The sequence below is a fragment of the Cyprinus carpio genome, chromosome A9 (assembly GCF_018340385.1).
Source record: "Cyprinus carpio isolate SPL01 chromosome A9, ASM1834038v1, whole genome shotgun sequence".
NCBI lineage: Eukaryota > Metazoa > Chordata > Actinopteri > Cypriniformes > Cyprinidae > Cyprinus > Cyprinus carpio.
This window is the reverse complement of record NC_056580.1, coordinates 23871077-23889107: the sequence shown is the minus strand read 5'-3', so window position 1 is coordinate 23889107 and position 18031 is coordinate 23871077. Positions and strand designations below refer to the sequence as shown.

At 37.0% G+C, this 18031-nt stretch overlaps 1 protein-coding gene across 1 annotated transcript in view; it reads left to right on the top strand.

Moving 5' to 3' along the window:
* The first annotated feature begins 215 nt into the window (after nt 1–215).
* ttn.2 (titin, tandem duplicate 2) overlaps nt 216–18031 on the top strand; it is a 160489-nt gene continuing 142673 nt past the window's right edge. The window contains 27 exon segments of the mRNA XM_042764489.1: nt 216–457; nt 2046–2149; nt 2766–2969; nt 4389–4676; nt 4766–4854; nt 4966–5180; nt 7603–7858; nt 8037–8192; nt 9307–9423; nt 9954–10181; nt 10273–10386; nt 11265–11504; nt 11820–11885; nt 11975–12233; nt 12786–12834; nt 12952–13164; nt 13248–13390; nt 13492–13673; nt 13869–14099; nt 14183–14421; nt 14519–14540; nt 14542–14761; nt 15061–15225; nt 15316–15484; nt 15570–17260; nt 17354–17635; nt 17718–17984. Of these exon segments, the coding sequence (XP_042620423.1) occupies nt 2059–2149; nt 2766–2969; nt 4389–4676; nt 4766–4854; nt 4966–5180; nt 7603–7858; nt 8037–8192; nt 9307–9423; nt 9954–10181; nt 10273–10386; nt 11265–11504; nt 11820–11885; nt 11975–12233; nt 12786–12834; nt 12952–13164; nt 13248–13390; nt 13492–13673; nt 13869–14099; nt 14183–14421; nt 14519–14540; nt 14542–14761; nt 15061–15225; nt 15316–15484; nt 15570–17260; nt 17354–17635; nt 17718–17984 (6196 nt within the window). The 5' untranslated portion in view covers nt 216–457; nt 2046–2058.

Genomic DNA, 18031 nt, shown 5'->3' with positions numbered 1-18031 from the left:
TTCTCTTTATGAGGGGCATTTTCCTGTTTCTTTAGGTGTGGGGGTTTCAGCCACCCTGTGATAATGGGTCCTGCGTTGTGTTAAATAAAGTGGGTGACAGGTGTGAGCTTGCATAAAATAGCTGCTACCTCCCATGATGCCTCACGGGGCACGGCCAATGGGGCATGGCAATGTAGTGATGATGCTGATTAGCCAAGGGGTATATAAAGTAAAACCACCATGTTAACACTTCTGAGCAGTTGGAGCATTCCCAGCCTTGCCTCGGGTGTAGGGACTGCAAGGGAAAAAGCAAAACTACACGGATAAGACCCTGTGTAGTTTTGTTTTTTGGGGATAGTTCGAGGCTCAACCGTTCTCACACTGTTTTCTGAAATCACATCTGGATAAGGACTTTGTTTCAGAAGACAAAACCGTTTGGGCTTCGTCCCTCCATTTCAAGGCACCCTTGTGGATACAAGTAAGTACGCTTTGTGCTCTTGTACCCATGTGCCAGTGCAATGCTTTCTAATGATGTTTTTTGTGTGTGCTTGTAACAAATAAAGAGAGTGGCAATACCAAATTTGATGTTCATTTTGAGAGATTTAGTAGGAATGTTTTAAACAATTAGAATACAATTTCATTTGCTTTTGACTTAAGATGTTTCATTTCTAAAGGTTATTAAATGGTGCAATGGTTTTAGTAAAGCCAAGAATAGCATGTGATAACATTAGAGTGGTGTCCTAGCTGGGCCGTGATGTCTTTTTAAGGCAATCAGCAGCAGAGATATCAGTTGCACCTCCAGCTATGTGCCACATGGTGACTGTCAATCAAGCTTAGTACTGACTATTTTTAGACAATTCCTTTTGTGACACTAGGTTTCGTGTGCTTAGGACATTAATTGCAGTTTAAATGGATTTTCTTGAAGTTGTTTTTTTTTTAGAAACTTCAGCCTTATTGTACTGAGGATCTTAAGTCTGTGATTTTCAAGCTGTGGTTCTTGAAGATGATATATAGGGAATTTGCTGACGTCTACAAGAATTATTTTTGATATTGGTGAACTTGGTTGTACCTTTGAATTATTATTGCTTTGGTAAAGCCATTCACAGGATGCTATAATTATTATTATTTTTTTTTTAACAATTGAATAAATTATAATGTATGTCAAATTATTCTGCATGAAACATGAAGTGCTAGATGTTGTTGAGGTTGTATATTTCAAAGCAATGCTTTCATTTTCATCTTTGTGAATTTAACTATGTAAATGATCTAAGATATGTAGTATCAAACTATTTAATGATAGCTATCTAGGTAACTACCCTATTTATTATATACAAACATAGCAGTACTTTTACAGTAATATAATTACTTCCATTTGAACCATTTCTGAATTCAGTTCAGTCACTGTTGTTCTATCTATTTTAGGTAAAGGTCATGCATCTACATTAGCAGTTCCTGTCAGTCATTTTAAATTCTAATTATAGCCTTTACAAGTTCTCTCATTCAAATAACTTTTTTTTCTTCAGACAGTCAATACTTGTGAATCTTAAATGCAGAGCATTTAAACCTTACAGTTTAAGATTGTGTGATTATAAATAACATCTTAGTATTGCTTTGCAGAAGACCAGTTGTTCAATTCCGTATTGACAATGAGTCACAAGTTGAATTAAGATGCGTAAGCCACTGATTTAGATTAGTTTTTGGTAGTGACAAGATTTGATGATACAGGACTGTCTGACTTATGACTGGAGGGCTATTCTAAGTTATGTGTCATGCCGGAAAAAGATCTCAACAGGCACCAGTTGGTACTGTCATGTCCTATAAGCTGTCAGGTGATATGAGGCCCAAATGTTTGGACTAACACCCAGTGGAGCTATTGAATCTCAAGTGACAGGCCAGCTTCTACCAGGTTGTCAGGGATCAAACTAATGATTAGTCTGTTTAGACGCAGCTAAAAGTACTGTTTGTATTTATTTTTGTCTTTTTGAATTAAGGTATTATATTTAAAAAAAAATTTTTTTGCAGGTTTCTATGCCATAACTATAATTTTATTCTATGTCTTCCTTTAGGGTGCCTTCAACCATGTCAACACAGGCACCGACATTTACACAGCCGCTTCAGAGCGTTGTGGCACTTGAGGGTAGTGCTGCAACGTTCGAAGCTCAAGTTAGTGGTAAGAATGTTTCCCACTTTGCCATTCCATTGCTGATATGTATTCTTCTTGACTCTTTTACATCTGAGTGTACAATGTGAAAGAAGTTAAAGGAATGTTTGTATTTACACAATGCTGCAGATTTACATGACTTAGCATCTGAATCTGGGTTTTCCAAAGGGGTCTGCAGAAGCACCGCAGGGTATTCAGCGATTTTTGTTTGTTCTCAAACTATTTCATAAATAAATTTAAATAAAAGCAAAAAAAAAAAAATCAAATCAAACAAATAAATGCAATAAAATGCATTCATAAAAATAAATGCATTTAAAAACAATTCATTCATAAAACAGCTAAACTTTAGCTGAATGTGTCACTATCCTTCGCACAAATAAAATGCAGTAAATTATTTATTTCAATGTGCAATGTTTCATCATCATAATAAAGCTGGGTAATAAATCTATTATTATGATACTATATGCATGTTTAGTTCAGAATTAAAATGAAACACTAGATGCAATATGCAACAGGGGCCTCTAGCTCCATCTTTCTATCCACCAAGGGGACATGAATTTCGACTATGGATTAAGAAATATATGTGTAAAAGCCTGGATAAAATATTGTGTAATGTAATCCACAGGTAATCCAGTTCCAGAGGTGAGCTGGTTTCGTGATGGCCAGGTTCTTACTGCTGCCGCTCTGCCCGGCGCTCAGATCTCGTTCAGCGATGGCCGCGCTGTTCTGATGATCCCCGCTGTGACAGCCGCACACAGTGGAAGATTTTCTGTGAGAGCCACCAATGGTGCTGGACAAGCCACTAGCACTGCTGAACTGCTGGTTACAGGTAACATCACAACATAACATGCAACTTGATTTTAGCAATTGTCATTAGAGAAGGGGGGGGGGGCTTAAACATGTTTACACACATTTTTTCCTGTAGTAGTTTTCCTGCCAGAATACTACTAAAATTTGTGCTACTGCACTCAATTATTACTCTGCCTTGCTGAATAATGATTGAAGTGATTACAGTTTAATTTGTAGCAGTTATCAAATGAGAGTTATGAATTCGCCCTCTGTATTCTGGCGCTTTTGAGTAGAGCTACAGTAAGCAAATATGTGGATTAACTGCTAGGCTCATAAAGTTATGACTGTTACTTGTTATAGAAAGTGGTAAAGATCTCCAGTGAGACTGTTAAATGACACATCCAGGCTACTGTTGCTAGGGGAATTTATGGAAAGGAATATGTGTCAACTTTTCAGTGCTTGAAAGGTGGTGCTGTATTGACAGGGGATCGAAATATGTGGGCTTTGGGGGGAACTGGCCCCTTTAATAAAGCCTTGAACCCCAGCCCCTTACCCAGGAAGTCAAAGCAAAAGGCTTGGGTGTCATTTACATTTATCAGCTTTTAGTCATTTACAAGTATATACAGGTTTAACAATGTTTGTAAATATAATTTTAGTGTAGAGATGAGTTATTATTTAAAAAAAATGAGTTTAATAAATTGAATTTATTTGAACGCCTTGTCGTGAGCGAGACGCTGCTAAAGTAGCCGTGACAATGTTCAAACATCTGTCGATTCGTTAGTTGATAATCATACACATGACTTCATTGTTCTTCTCTTGTTCTTCCTGTATAATTTTCTGGAATTATTTCAGCTCAACCCTCTTTAATAATGTACATTTAACCTTTGTTATTTGGGTAATTTCCGTCTTCTAAAAATGCATTACCTGTACTAATAGTGCCATCTTTTTTTGGTGTTTATAAACTGTAAAGAAAGTTAGCATTTAACTTTGATAATATCCATCTGAATTTACAACTTTACAACACTCTCATTTTGCTGTCTTGCAAGCACACACACACACACACACACACACACACACACACACACACACACACATAATTTATATTCTGAAGTACTTCAGTGTGTGTATATATATATATATATATATATATATATATATATATATATATATATATATATATATATATATATATTTACCTTTAATTTGCATTACCTGAAAAAAAAAAAAAAAATATATATATATATATATATATATATATATATATATATATATATATATATATATATATATATATATATATATATATATATATATAAATTCAGGAAATGCAAATCCTCTTTTAAAAATAATTTTAAAGGTCTTTTTAGAATGTATTCAGGCACATGTATTTGTTTCTGAAACTGTTGTGTTCAATTTCAGAAAAATGACATAATGACTTTAACCATCTATTCACTTCCAGCTGAAACTGCACCACCAAACTTCATTCAGAGATTGCAGAGTATGACTGTGAGACAAGGAAGCCAAGTGAGACTGGATGTTCGAGTTACAGGAATCCCTACACCTGTGGTGAAGTTCTATAGAGAGGGAGCAGAGATTCAGAGCTCTGCTGACTTTCAGATTGTTCAAGACGGAGACCTTTACAGTTTGTTGATTGCCGAGGCCTTCCCAGAAGATTCTGGAACTTATTCTGTCAGTGCTTCTAACAGCAGTGGACGTGCAACTTCAACTGCTGAGTTGCTTGTTCAGGGTGAGATTTTTAGCTGGTGAAAATTTGTTGCATGCATTTTTATTTTTATGAAAAAATGCCTGGACAAGATTTTCAATCATAATTCACAGGCGAAGAAGAAGCTGTACCTGCAAAGAAGTCCAAAACGATTATTTCAGCCTCTCAGATTTCACAGACCCGTCAGACTAGAGTGGAGAAGGTGAGTGACAGTCTCAACATTGTATAAGCCTCAGCAGTTTTTCTGAAAGCAACACAAGTCTCATTAACCCGTTAGATCAATGTGTAAATTATTATGTTTTTTTTCTAACAGAAGATGGAGGCTCATTATGAGGCCACAGCCATGATGCACATGCAAGTAGAGGGTGGGGCTGTGGCCCAAAAGCTGGCACATAAGACTCCACCTCGTGTGCCTCCTAAACCAACCTCCAAATCTCCCCCTTCACAAGTGACTAAAGTGTCAGCTGCTCGCCAACAGTCTCCCTCTCCTGTGAGGCATGTTAAGGGCCCGACACCCACTCCTGTCAGGTAATGTGTCTAAAGTTTCCAGATTTACATTTAAGACAATTCATTCAATGTAATACATTTTATTGGCCTATAAACCTATGCTGATTTGATTATTGTATCAAAGTAATAACTTCATAAAATAGCAACTTTATTTCAATACACTTTACACTTGAGACATTTTGCTCATTACAAAAGATTCATACATAAAGAAATAAATAAATAGCACTTTTGAGAAATATGTGTACATATATATGTGTACATATATAGTTGAATGATATGCATGCACTTTATATTGATTATGTAGATTTCAGTCATATCAGTGGGTGACAGAAAAAGCTGTTTTATTTTACATGGAGCAAGTCGCCCCCTTATGGGGGTTGCCATGTTGACAGCATATGACCAACTTGTTGTCTTGTTGTCTTGTTGTTTAATGTTATCACCCCTACTAATTACTACTACTAATTAATTATTTAGGCTTTTTTGTTTTTGCAGTGTTTAACATTTTACCAGATTTAGCCCTACACCTATTCATTTTTATTTGTTCCCAACTAAAGAATGTTTTTTTTTTTTCATTAAATATTTAGATTTTATAAAATTATTGTGCTCTTGTGAATTTTCAAGAGTAACTTTTGCTACTGAATTATCCACTAACCTAGTTCATAGTAGTATTTTTTATCATAGATTATTATAATATATTTATTCATTTGTTGTTTTTCTTTACAATGAAGTTGTCTATATGTGGTAGATTGTGTTTATTACACAAAAGAGAGTTCATCAAGTCAACACTTTTAGGTATAGTAATTCTACACTGATTTAAAAAAAAAAACTTCACTGGTATCGGATCGGTATCAATATCGGCAGATACTCAGAATTTCTGCTATCGGATTGGGATCAGTTCTAAAAAGGTGGTATCGAGCCAGCCCTATTTTTAACCTAATATTTCCAATACTAATATTACATTTAGTCTTTTAGGTAATGTTTACATACAATCTTCAAGGGATAGTTCACCCAAAAATGAATTAATTACTCACCCTCGTGTCATTCCAAACCTGTAAGACCTTCGTTCATCTTCGGAACACAAATTAAGATATTTTTGATGAAATCCGAGAGCTTTCTGACCCTGCATAGACAGCAAGGAAACTACCACGTTCAAAGCCCAGAAACATAGTAAGTCATCGTTAAAATAGTCGATGTGACATCAGTGGTTCAACAGTATTTTTATGAAGCTGCGAGAATACTTTTTGTGCGCAAAGGAAACAAAAATAATGACTTATTCAATGATTTCTTCTCTTCCGTGTCAGTCTCCGTGGCCAATTACAAGAGTATCACAATGTATGCATGTGGTGTGGTACTTTTTTTTTATTATGCAAAAAAATATACAAAGATTTGTACAAGCATATACAACTCACAACAAGTACAAAAAATAAAATAAAATAAACATTCATAAGAATATGTAAAGTGAAACAATTTATACCAGGGGTAAAATTACAACAATTTTAAGTAACAAAAAGCTTCATAAGTCGTACTTGCTTTTTTGTTCTTAATTTTGTCTAATGTAGTAGCCTACCAAGTTTTTTAATCTCTTTTATTAAATGTTCAAAGTTTGGCTTAGCTTTAGTCCATTTTTTCACACTAATGTGATATTTTCCAAGTAAAATAGAAAGTTGTATAAGAAGCACATCGTACTTTTGGAATCAATATTGTCCTGTACAAAAAAAAAAAAAAAAAGATGAGTCACAGATTCTTTGGCATTGCTACAATATTCACAAAAGTTTTCAGTATTCAAATTGAAACGTTCAAGCAACTCCTTGACAGGGTAAACTTTGTGTAAAATTTGTGTGGTGTGGTACTGCTGACGCAGGAGCCGGCATTCTGTCGTAGAACACACATGCGCTGTGCCTTGTTTACGAGTAGAGAGTAATGCTCACACATGCGTAGTGGTAATCTTGTGAATGGCGGCAGAGATTAACCCGGAAGAGAAGAATTCATTGAATAAAGTCGTTATTTTTGTTTTCTTTGTGAACAAAAAGTATTCTCGTAGCTTCATAAAATTATTTGAATAACTGATGTCACATCTATTATTTTAACGATGTCATTACTACGTCACTGGGCCTTGAACATGGTAGTTCCCGGGGTGTCTATGCAGGGTCAGAAAGCTCTCTGATTTCATCAGAAATATCTTAATTTGTGTTCTGAAGATGAAAGAAGGTCTTGGAACGACATAAGGGTGAGTAATTAATGACAGAATTTGTATTTTTGGGTGAATTATCCCTTTCACGTTAACTATTGTCAATTGTAAATAATCATACAAAATTTTGTGTTTTTTTTTCCTGAATGCTTTTAAATGGGAAAAAGTTGTATATAAGTTACCCAACACTCATTAATGCTAAGGCTACGGTTTGCGATTTAGCTTCTCATAACATGTTTTTCCATTTCATTTCAGAGCTGTGTCTCCATCTACCAGACTGTCTGTTTCCCCAATCAGACCAGTCAAATCCCCTGTGATGACCCGCAAACAGGTCACGCAGGGCTCTGAGGTCCTGCCCCCGTGGAAACAGGCAGGATATGTATCAGAAGCCAGCTATACCCGCATGATTGCTGGAGCAAAACAAGTCCAGACAACCTCTACCCATGTCCAAATGGAACAGCGCTGGGAAGGCTCTGTTGCTGTCCAGCAACAAGTTGGTGCTGTCAAAGAGGTAAAGAATTTCCCATTAGGCAAACTTGCTTTGAGTCTTTCTGCATGTTACAAACGACTTATTCAGTGGTGCCACCACTCATGTTTATTTCATGTAAATGTTTATTTTATCAGTGAAAATGCTTGTAATGTACTCTAATGACATCTTGCAATTGCAATTCTACTTGCATGTAAAAAAGGAGCAGCAAAACATGGATGAGAAAAGTATTGCTGTTGCCACTGTGGTGGCGGCAGTGGACCAGGCTCGTAGTCGTGGGCCGCTCAGTTGCTCTCTAGAACAGCCCAGTGTTGAAACTGGCATAACTGCAGAACACATTACATCTCAAAATGAGCAGGTAGTTTGATAGTGCTGTGGTCGTCACCCATCTAAATCTCTTTCTCCCATTTTTTTCCCCTACTGACTCCTCAAAGATTTTTAAAGGATGACAATAACAGATTTTACTAGCTCATTTTTCACAGCCATTACTTCATCCAGGGCCTGAATTTCGTTCTGGAAAATGGGGTGTGTGTGGGGGGATATTTTTAATTTGACGGGGGAGTTAAGGTATTTTTTTAGACATATTTTTAAACTACAATCATCCAAACTAAATATTTCATCACCCAGTGTATTTGTGTTTTACAATTTATAATGTTTTTGATTCATATTTATATTGTGAGGAAGATACTTAAAAAAAAACGTTCAAACTCTGAATTTAATTTATTTTAACTAAAAAAGACAAGTAAACAGTCAGTAATAAGATAAGAATAGATTAATGACAAGCAATGGTGGAAACAAATACAATAACAAGATACAACTAAAATTAACTGTACTTTAAGTTGTTCAGGTAGGATTAACAGTAATATTCAGGTACAGAAATACCACAGAAACAGAATAATCTATTTAACTTTAAAATAACACTGGTAAGTCTTCAATATATAAATAAACATTTATGACAGCAGCAGGCTTATTTAGGTTGCTGTCTCTTTAAGACCTCATGCACGGATCAAGATGTTACACATGAGTTTTGTTTTTCAACTGTTTACATGAACTTAATAGACTGTATACCGACAATGTTTAGTATAAATCGACTGGTTACATGAATACTCATCAAGACGGGCACTTTGACATATTTTTGGTGTGTATTTGGCCGTTTGCTCTCAGATGCGCGACTATGTGCGCGCTTTTGGTGTGGGGCGGCTCACAGAAAGGGTCTCACAGTCAGAGCGCGCGAGTACTGGATTGAGCACTTGAATGTTTAAGATTGTAAGACTCAAAAGCACGTGCTACGGTGCTACATTCCGTCGTCTGTCGCGAGCGTCTTCCGTTACAAGCACGGAAATTGCGGGAATCAGTAGAATTATGCGCCGAAATTCAAGCCCTGTCATCCTTACCTACCTTCCCAAATTTAAACTGTATTTTTTTTGTACATTTAGACAACAATTTAGATGTTTCTTTCCACATGTTCATAGATATCATGCAAGGAAATCCAAGAGGAATCCTTCACAGCTGTAACAACTCATAAAATCAATATTGATGTTTCAACCACTAGTGAGAGATCCTTGGAAGAGATCTCATCAGCTGCAGAGGTAGAATCTAGGAGAATAATATTTCAGTTGGGCACACTTCTAATACCTTCTATCCTGTTTTCTATTCACTTCACTTTGTTTTTCAGAGAGCACCTTCTATTTTTTTTGTTTACGGGCAACATTTGAAAGGTTGCATTTGAAGTCATGGATAGGTTGAGTGAGTGATCCTATTGACTAAAATTGTTAACAACGACAACAAAATGATTATGAAGACAAAGCTTTGTCTTTTCTAAAACTTTTAAAAGCAGTGGACATTTTTCAAATGCATAGAAAACATCTAAAAGTAGTGTTAGAGGAATATAAATGTTATTCTTTGGGTGGATTTTAAATGCAATCTATGAAAATGCTCCCCTTGAATCGATGGATGGAACGCTAACATTTAGTAGACAACTCCACTGGATGGTGTATATTCCAGCTTTCGTCCCATGCTTTTTTTTTTTTTTTTAGTATTCAAGCTGTGTATTTTTAAATGAGAATGGTTTCTGCCTATACATGTGTTCTAGATATTGATCAGTGATTGCTCTTGCCAGGGTGATGGGAAAAAAGCAGAAGCCGTGGCCACTGTGCTTGCTGCTGTTGATCTTGCACGTATACGAAAGCCCACGCATGCTGAAGGGGCTCAGTTGGAAGAAGAGGCTGACATAAGACATCAGGAAATGCTAGCAACTAAGCAACAGGTCACAAGTAAAAAGGAGCTGTTGCTTATTCCCACTGAAATGCCATCTTCTACTACTGAGAAGAGTGTACATGTCACCCAGGTTAGATGCATTTAACAGAACCTGAAACGTGAAATTATTATTTTTTTCTTCGTGTATTTGCATTCAAATATCCTCTGTTGATCTGTAATAGATTCAAAGAACTACTGAGGTTAGCTCCAAGGTGGAGACTGACCTTGCACCATCCCCAGTTCCACATTTCACAGTATCAAAAGTTACTGTACCAAAACCAGATCATAGCTATGAGGTAAGATTTGGTGATTACAGGCAAGCAGTGAAATCCCCCTTCTCTAAGTCACATGACTTTTTAGATGATAGAACATAAACATATTTGCATAAACCATATGAAGTAAATCTGAAATTTGTTTTCATTCAATTTAAATATTGAATTAAAATATCTTGAAATCCTGCTTGCCTGAAACACGTTTTTTAGAATTCAATAGTAGATTTATGCACAGTCGGTTCCAAAAGTCTGAGACCTCTATGAAAATTTGGGATATTAGTCATTTTATCAAAGGTTAAGGATTTTGGAATATTTTTCACTTTTATGTAATTGGTCAAATAAGCTAAATTTATTCAATTTGTGCTATTATGCTTTTCATACTTTTAGAGTTCATGCAGCTTGACTGCTGCTGTCATTATAGCAAAAGGGTGATATACAGTACCAAATACTTTTGGTACTTTTGAAAATTAAAGTACATTTAAGTTTTGTATTTAATTATATGTAATGCAAAATATGTGCATTTTCACTAGTGGTCTTAGAATTTTTGGTGTCACTTTATGTTTTAGATTTATTTTAACATTTTCCCACTATCCTTTAACAAGTGGCACCTATGCAGACCAATCTAAAAAACAAACAAACAAAAAAAACACCATCAGTACCTCACATTTAAGCTTCATAATAACTCTCACAATAACGTCCGTTCATTAGTTTGTCCATCAACCTCTTATTAAACCATCAATTTATTAATCCATCAAGTATGAGTTACCTGAAATTCCTAACAAATTAATTTTTCCTACCATCCTTCTAAAAAGGTTCCGTGACTCTTCCCCTCTGTGTGGCTAAACAAAAGTGATTGTTTTTGTGGTATTCTGTGGTAATGTTGCTCTTCTTGGGTTGGTCAGGTTTCAATAGCAGGTTCTGCTATCGCCTCACTACAAAAAGAGTTATCCTCAACAACTGCAACTCAAAAGATCATCAAGCCTGTCAAGCCTCCAACACATAAGATTGTGGAGACTCGTGTGACCCCAGAGCCGACTCCTTCTCCTTTTAGAGACACTGCAGAGAGATATCAGGCTCATTTTGAAACAGAGTTACACAGAAAGATAGGCGTTTCATTTGCTGGGGAAGAATGGGACACAAAGGTTTGTAGTTTGGCGTGCTTTCCACTTGTAAAGCTAACATTTGCCTTAATATCACTGGTTATTCTTCATCATATAGAGTCTTGTGTGGTTGGATTATCACTTACTGAAAGATTCCTCAAGGCTTAACCATTTTCCTTACAGATGTCATCTGATATACAGAGGATTTCTTCTCATCATCTCCTCCTAATCTTTATTAGATTAATTTTTTTTTTCATACTCAGACAAGCTTTTTCTTTTTAACATAATTTGTGCCAATTCGCTAACAAATAAATTGTATGGAGGAGTCACTTGGTAAATGTTGAATTTTTCCTGCAGGTTGTTGAGACTGCAGCGATCCCCTCAGCTATCAAAGAGCCTGTAGTGCCCCCTACGTTGATAGCAGTAAGTGTGTTATTAGTGTTTTAATTAATTTCTGATTTTTAGAATCCCTTAAAGAATCACTAAATACAAATTGGTGTCTTGTTTATTAGGGTTTGAAGAATGTGACTGTCACAGAGGGAGAGTCTGTCACTCTGGAGTGCCAGATTTCAGGCCACCCTACCCCAGCCATCATGTGGTTCAGAGAGGATTACAGAATTGAGCACTCCATTGACTTCCAGATCACTTATGAACACAGCTATGCCCGCTTGGTGATCCGTGAGGCCTTTGCAGAAGACAGTGGCCGCTTCACTTGCACTGCTACCAGTGAGGCTGGAACTATCAGCACCTCTTGCTACCTGCTTGTCAAAGGTAAAATTATTTGTATATATTCTAATTTATATATTGTATATATTAATTAATATGTATATATTAAATTTATTTTGTGGAATTGCTTATTTTAAGTGTATGTATGTAATAAAGCTATAAAATATGTTCAAAAATGTTTTAAGACAAAACCACAAATAAGATGAAGTTCACAGAAATCTTGCAAACCCATCTGCATTTCTGAACCCAAAGTTGAAATTAAGATGGTGTAGCACAAAAAGCATAAAACACGGGATAATTTATTGTATAATTATTTTGTTTATTCATATAGTTAATTACTAATTTATTTACTTACTTTTCATAGAATTAATCTAGGTATAGGGGTAGGATTTTGGTAAAATGGGACTGGGTGGATGTTGGGGTTTAGATCACATAGTGTGCTTTTAGTTTTCTATATTTTGCATGCTAATAAAATCTTATAATAAAAGACAGAATAAACAAACAAAAAATGCAGGATATCCCTCTATACCTTAACCATTAAAAAACAACAGCAACAGCGACAACAACAAAAAAACATTTATCTAATATTTTTTACAGTGTCTGAGGAGATTGAGAGCAGAGAGGACATTACTGTCCAGGAGAAACAGTAAGTTATAATGGCAAGAGCAAGGACTCTCGGACCTTAACTAGTAAAAAAAAGTAGAGCAGATGGATAACACACTTTAATAATTGTTGTAAATATTTTGTGTGTGTTTTAAACAAGGACTGTCATTGAAGCCAAAGAGGAGACCATTTCTGAAATAAGTGCAGTCTCTGTGGAAACTGGAGCAGCTGCTGCTCCTTTCTTTGTGAAGAAGCCAGTGGTTCAGAAGCTGGTCGAGGGGGGCAGTGTTGTCTTTGAGTGTCAGATCGGAGGTAGCCCTAAGCCCCATATTTACTGGAAGAAAAGTGGAGTTCCAATCACTACTGGATACAGGTATAGATTTTTAGTTCAGTTTGAATCTGGTTGCTCTCTACACAGTAAAACAGAAAGCTAATACTTCCCTTGTAATTTAACAGATATAGAGTTAGCTATAACAAGGATACAGGGGAATGTAAGTTGGAAATTTCTATGACATTTGCTGATGATGCTGGAGAGTACACCATTTTTGCCAAGAACCAACATGGAGAGGTGTCTGCTTCCATAAGCCTTCTTGAAGAAGGTTAGTTGTGAATAAAGTAATTATTAACTGTGATTTCCATAAAAAAAAAAAAAAAAAAACATTTTGAACAGAAGGATCAACATGCCATTATGATTTTACAGAGGAGTTTGAAGCCTATATGAAGAAACTGGATGTGACATATGTAACGGAAGTGACAACAATGGTGCAGGAGCCCAGAGTGGCAGATGTGCCCCCGGTAGTTGTAAGCGAATATGAAAAAGAGATGATGCAGAGGAGGATGGCTCAGCAAACACAGATGATGCAGTCCTTCATTTCAGAGACGGTAATGAATTTACATGGGAAAAGTTATTTTAATCATTTTTTAATGAGATCATAAATCAAATAATAATAATAATAACAAAATAATAAAAAAAACCTTTTCAGTTTCCTTACTAAGAAATGCCTCTAAAAAATGTAATTTAATAAAATGAAATTACATATGGATTTCATATATCTATATACATTTTGTTATTTTCAGGAATTTCAAATATCTGCAATTGAACGAAAAATAATCCAAGAGATTGAAATCCGCATCCTTAAAATAACTTACCGAGAACTGGTGATTGAGGATGGTGAGGAGATGGTCATGAATGTTGCTGAGCATGAGGCTGTCGGATCCTCCTTTAGCACTTCAGTCAAAAGCTACAGAATTCTGGAAGGAATGGGTGTTACTTTCCATTGCAAGATGGAAGGAACACCATTACCAAAGGTAAGGGTGCTAATTCTATTGATAAATGGTATACTCTTCACAGCACAATATATAAGTAATTTTACGTTATTTGTGTTAAATAGATTGCCTGGTATAAAGACGGTAAGCGCATTAAGCATGGAGGCCGCTATCAGATGGAGGTTCTACAAGATGGTAGAGCTAGTCTGCGCCTACCTGTGGTGTTGCCAGAAGATGAGGGCATCTATACTGCGTTTGCTAGCAATATGAAGGGTAATGCTGTCAGTTCCGGAAAGCTCTATGTGGAGTCCACAGCAGCTGCTCAGCCTTACTACCCACAGGCCGAAGCTGTGAGAAGAGTCCAGTGAGTTGCCTTTGCCTTACTATGCTTCATCTCTATTCGCTTTGTTATGACTAGATATAATGTAATGGTGTCCACATTTACACGTCTAATGTTTTAGGTCTACATCTCCAATCTCCTCTCTCAAAAACTAACTACCCCCCCCGCCCCCCCCCTCCCCCCTCTATTAGTCGTTCTCCTGCTCGTAGACTTGATGACACTGATGAGAGTCAACTGGAGAGGCTATATAAGCCTGTCTTTGTACAGAAGCCATCATCCTTCAGGTGTTCTGAAGGACAGACTGCAAGGTTTGACTTAAAAGTAGTTGGAAGACCTATGCCCGACACTTACTGGTTCCACAATGGTAAGTGTTTTTTTTTTTTTTTTTTTTTTAACTACAGTGCTGTTCAAAAAACATTTTTTTTAAAAGAAATTAATACTTTTATTGAACAAGGATATGTTAATTTGGTCAAAATTGACAGTAACAAAATTTCTAACATTACAAAAGATTTGTATTTTAAATAAAATTTGAAGTTTGTCCAGGAATCCTGAACAAAATGCATCAGTTTTTATTTTTTTATTTTTGCTTGCTTATTTGATTTCTTTCATGCTTGTTGAAAATGAAACAAAATAATTTATTGTTTTTAATTATCTTTACCAAAGGACAACAAGTGGTCAATGACTACACCCACAAGATTGTGGTAAAGGAGGATGGAACTCAGTCAATGATTGTGGTTCCTGCCATGCCTCAGGACTCTGGAGAGTGGACAGTTGTTGCTCAGAACAGAGCTGGAAAGACTTCCGTATCTATGACTCTCACTGTGGAAGGTAAACCATTTGTTTTTGTTCTAAAAACTATGTTAGGTCTAGATTTGTTGGTGTGGGAGATTGTGTAAACTCATGGCTTACATATTACAGCAAAGGAAAATTTGGTCCGACCCCAGTTCATTGAAAAGCTAAAGAATATCAGTGTTAAGGAAGGAAGTTTGGTTGAGTTGGCAGTGAAAGCCATTGGAAACCCCCTCCCTGACATTGTCTGGCTGAAAAACAGTGACATCATCTCTCCTCATAAATACCCTCACATCAAGTAAGTGACTTGCTTTACAAATTATTGTTTAATTATGGTCTGTCTGTGGTACTAATCTATGTTAAATACAAAATTTGTATTGCAGAATTGAGGGTACCAAAGGACAGGCACATTTCCAGATTCCTCAGACTGCTGGCTCTGACAGTGCATGGTACACAGCCACAGCCATTAACAAAGCTGGCAGAGATACCACTCGCTGCAGAGTCAATGTAGAGGTTGAGTTCACCGAACCTGAACCAGAAAGAAGACTCATCATTCTCAAAGGAACATATAAGGCTAAGGACGTTGCTCCACCAGAAATTGAACCACTGCATCTTCGCTATGGTCAGGAACAGTGGGAAGAGGGTGACCTCTATGACAAGTAAAAACAACAGAAGCCACACTTTAAAAAGAAGCTTACTTCAGTCAGGATGAAGCGATTTGGACCTGCGCACTTTGAGTGCAGACTGACCCCTATTGGTGACCCAACTATGGTTGTTGAGTGGCTGCATGATGGCAAGCCACTGGAAGCTGCTAACAGACTGCGTATGATCAATGAGTTTGGCTATTGCAGTCTTGATTATGAAGTTGCTTATTCCAGAGATAGTGGCGTCATTACCTGCAGAGCTACCAACAAATTTGGTGCTGACCAGACCTCGGCTACACTAATTGTGAAGGACGAAAAGGGTCTAGTGGAGGATAGTCAGTTGCCAGAAGGTAGAATACAGAGAATGGATGAAATAGAGCGAATTGCCCATGAGGGCGCACCCTCAGGAGTAACTGGAGATGACATGACAGAGAAGTCCAAGCCAGAGATTGTCTTGCTCCCAGAACCAATAAAAGTATTTGAGAGTGAAACAGCCAAATATCGTTGTAGAGTTACTGGTTACCCCACTCCCAAAGTCAACTGGTACCTGAATGGACAGCTCATTCGAAAGAGCAAACGATTCAGACTACAATATGATGGCATTCACTATTTGGAAATCACCGACTGTAAGTCGTATGATTCTGGAGAAGTCAAAGTATTGGCTGAGAACCCTGAGGGTACAGCTGAGCACACTGTCAAGCTTGAAATCCAACAGAAAGAAGACTTCCGGTCAATTTTGCGCCGTGCTCCTGAGAAGGCTCCAGAGGCATCTGGTCCTGAACCTGGCAGAGTATCTTTCGATGTTGTGAAGGTAGATAAACCCACAGAGGCTTCACAAGCAAAAGAAGTTGTCAGACTGAAGAAGGCTGAGAGAGTTGTTCATGAAAGATCCACAGAAGAGACAGAAGAGCTGCGAAGCAAATTTAAGCGCAGGACTGAAGAGGGCTATTATGAAGCCATATCCTCGGTTGAGATGAAGTCTCGTAGAAAGGATGAATCTTATGAAGGAATGCTAAAGAAGAGAAAAGAAGAACTTCTGCACTGGACCAAAGAGGTGCCTGAGTCAGAAAAGAAGAAAGAGGAGGAGGAAGGCAAACTTAAAATTCCTACAATCAGACCTGAGAAAATTACTCTCTCTCCCAGCATGGAGGCTCCAAAGATCTTGGAAAGAATTCAGAGCCAGACAGTGTCTCTGTCTGATGAAGTTCGCTTCCGTTGTAGGGTTGTTGGTAAACCAGAACCAGAGTGCCAGTGGTTCAAAAATGGCATTTTACTTGAGAAGTCAGATCGTATTTATTGGTATTGGCCCGAAGACCATGTCTGTGAATTAGTAATCAGAGACGTCTCAGCTGAGGACTCTGCTAGTATCATGGTCAAAGCCATTAACATTGCTGGTGAGGCCTCAAGCCATGCTTTCTTGTTGGTGCAAGGTATGTATTGTCATTTATATATCAGTATTAATCTTATGATCATTGTTCATGTCAGAGTTACTTTATCTGTTAAATTCTCTTCGGTTTTTGCAGCCAAGCAGCTTATATCTTTTACCCAGACACTGGAGGATGCCTATGCTAAAGAGAAAGACACAATGGTAACCTTTGAATGTGAGACAAACGAGCCATTTGTCAAAGTCAAATGGATGAAGAACAATGCCGAAATTTTCTCCGGAGACAAATACAGGATGCACTCTGACAGAAAGGTGCACTTCCTATCTGTGCTGATCATCGACATGCAAGATGATGCAGAGTACACTTGTGCTTTAGCTGATGATGACCACATAAGAACTTCTGCCAAACTTCATGTTGAAGGTTAGCTTTCACTCAGCTGTTGCTTTTTTATTTCACATTTACATCTTTGAATTTTCGGTCAAACATCTAATTTGTTTTACAGGTGCACCATTGGAAATTATAAAAAATCTGGAGAGCGTTGAAGTGCCTGAGACATACGCTGGAGAGTTTGAATGTGAACTGTCCCGTGAAGATGCCGAAGGCACCTGGTATTTTGAGAATAAAGAAGTTACACCGAGCCTTAAATATGTTGTATCCTCTCGTCGTGGCCGACACACCCTGTCTGTAAAAGATGTTAGGAAGGAGGACCAAGGCAAATACACTTTTAAAGTGGGCGATCTGAAGACAAGTGCCACACTGAAGATGAAATGTACGTAGAATTTGAATACAATTTATATAATATTATGAATATAATTT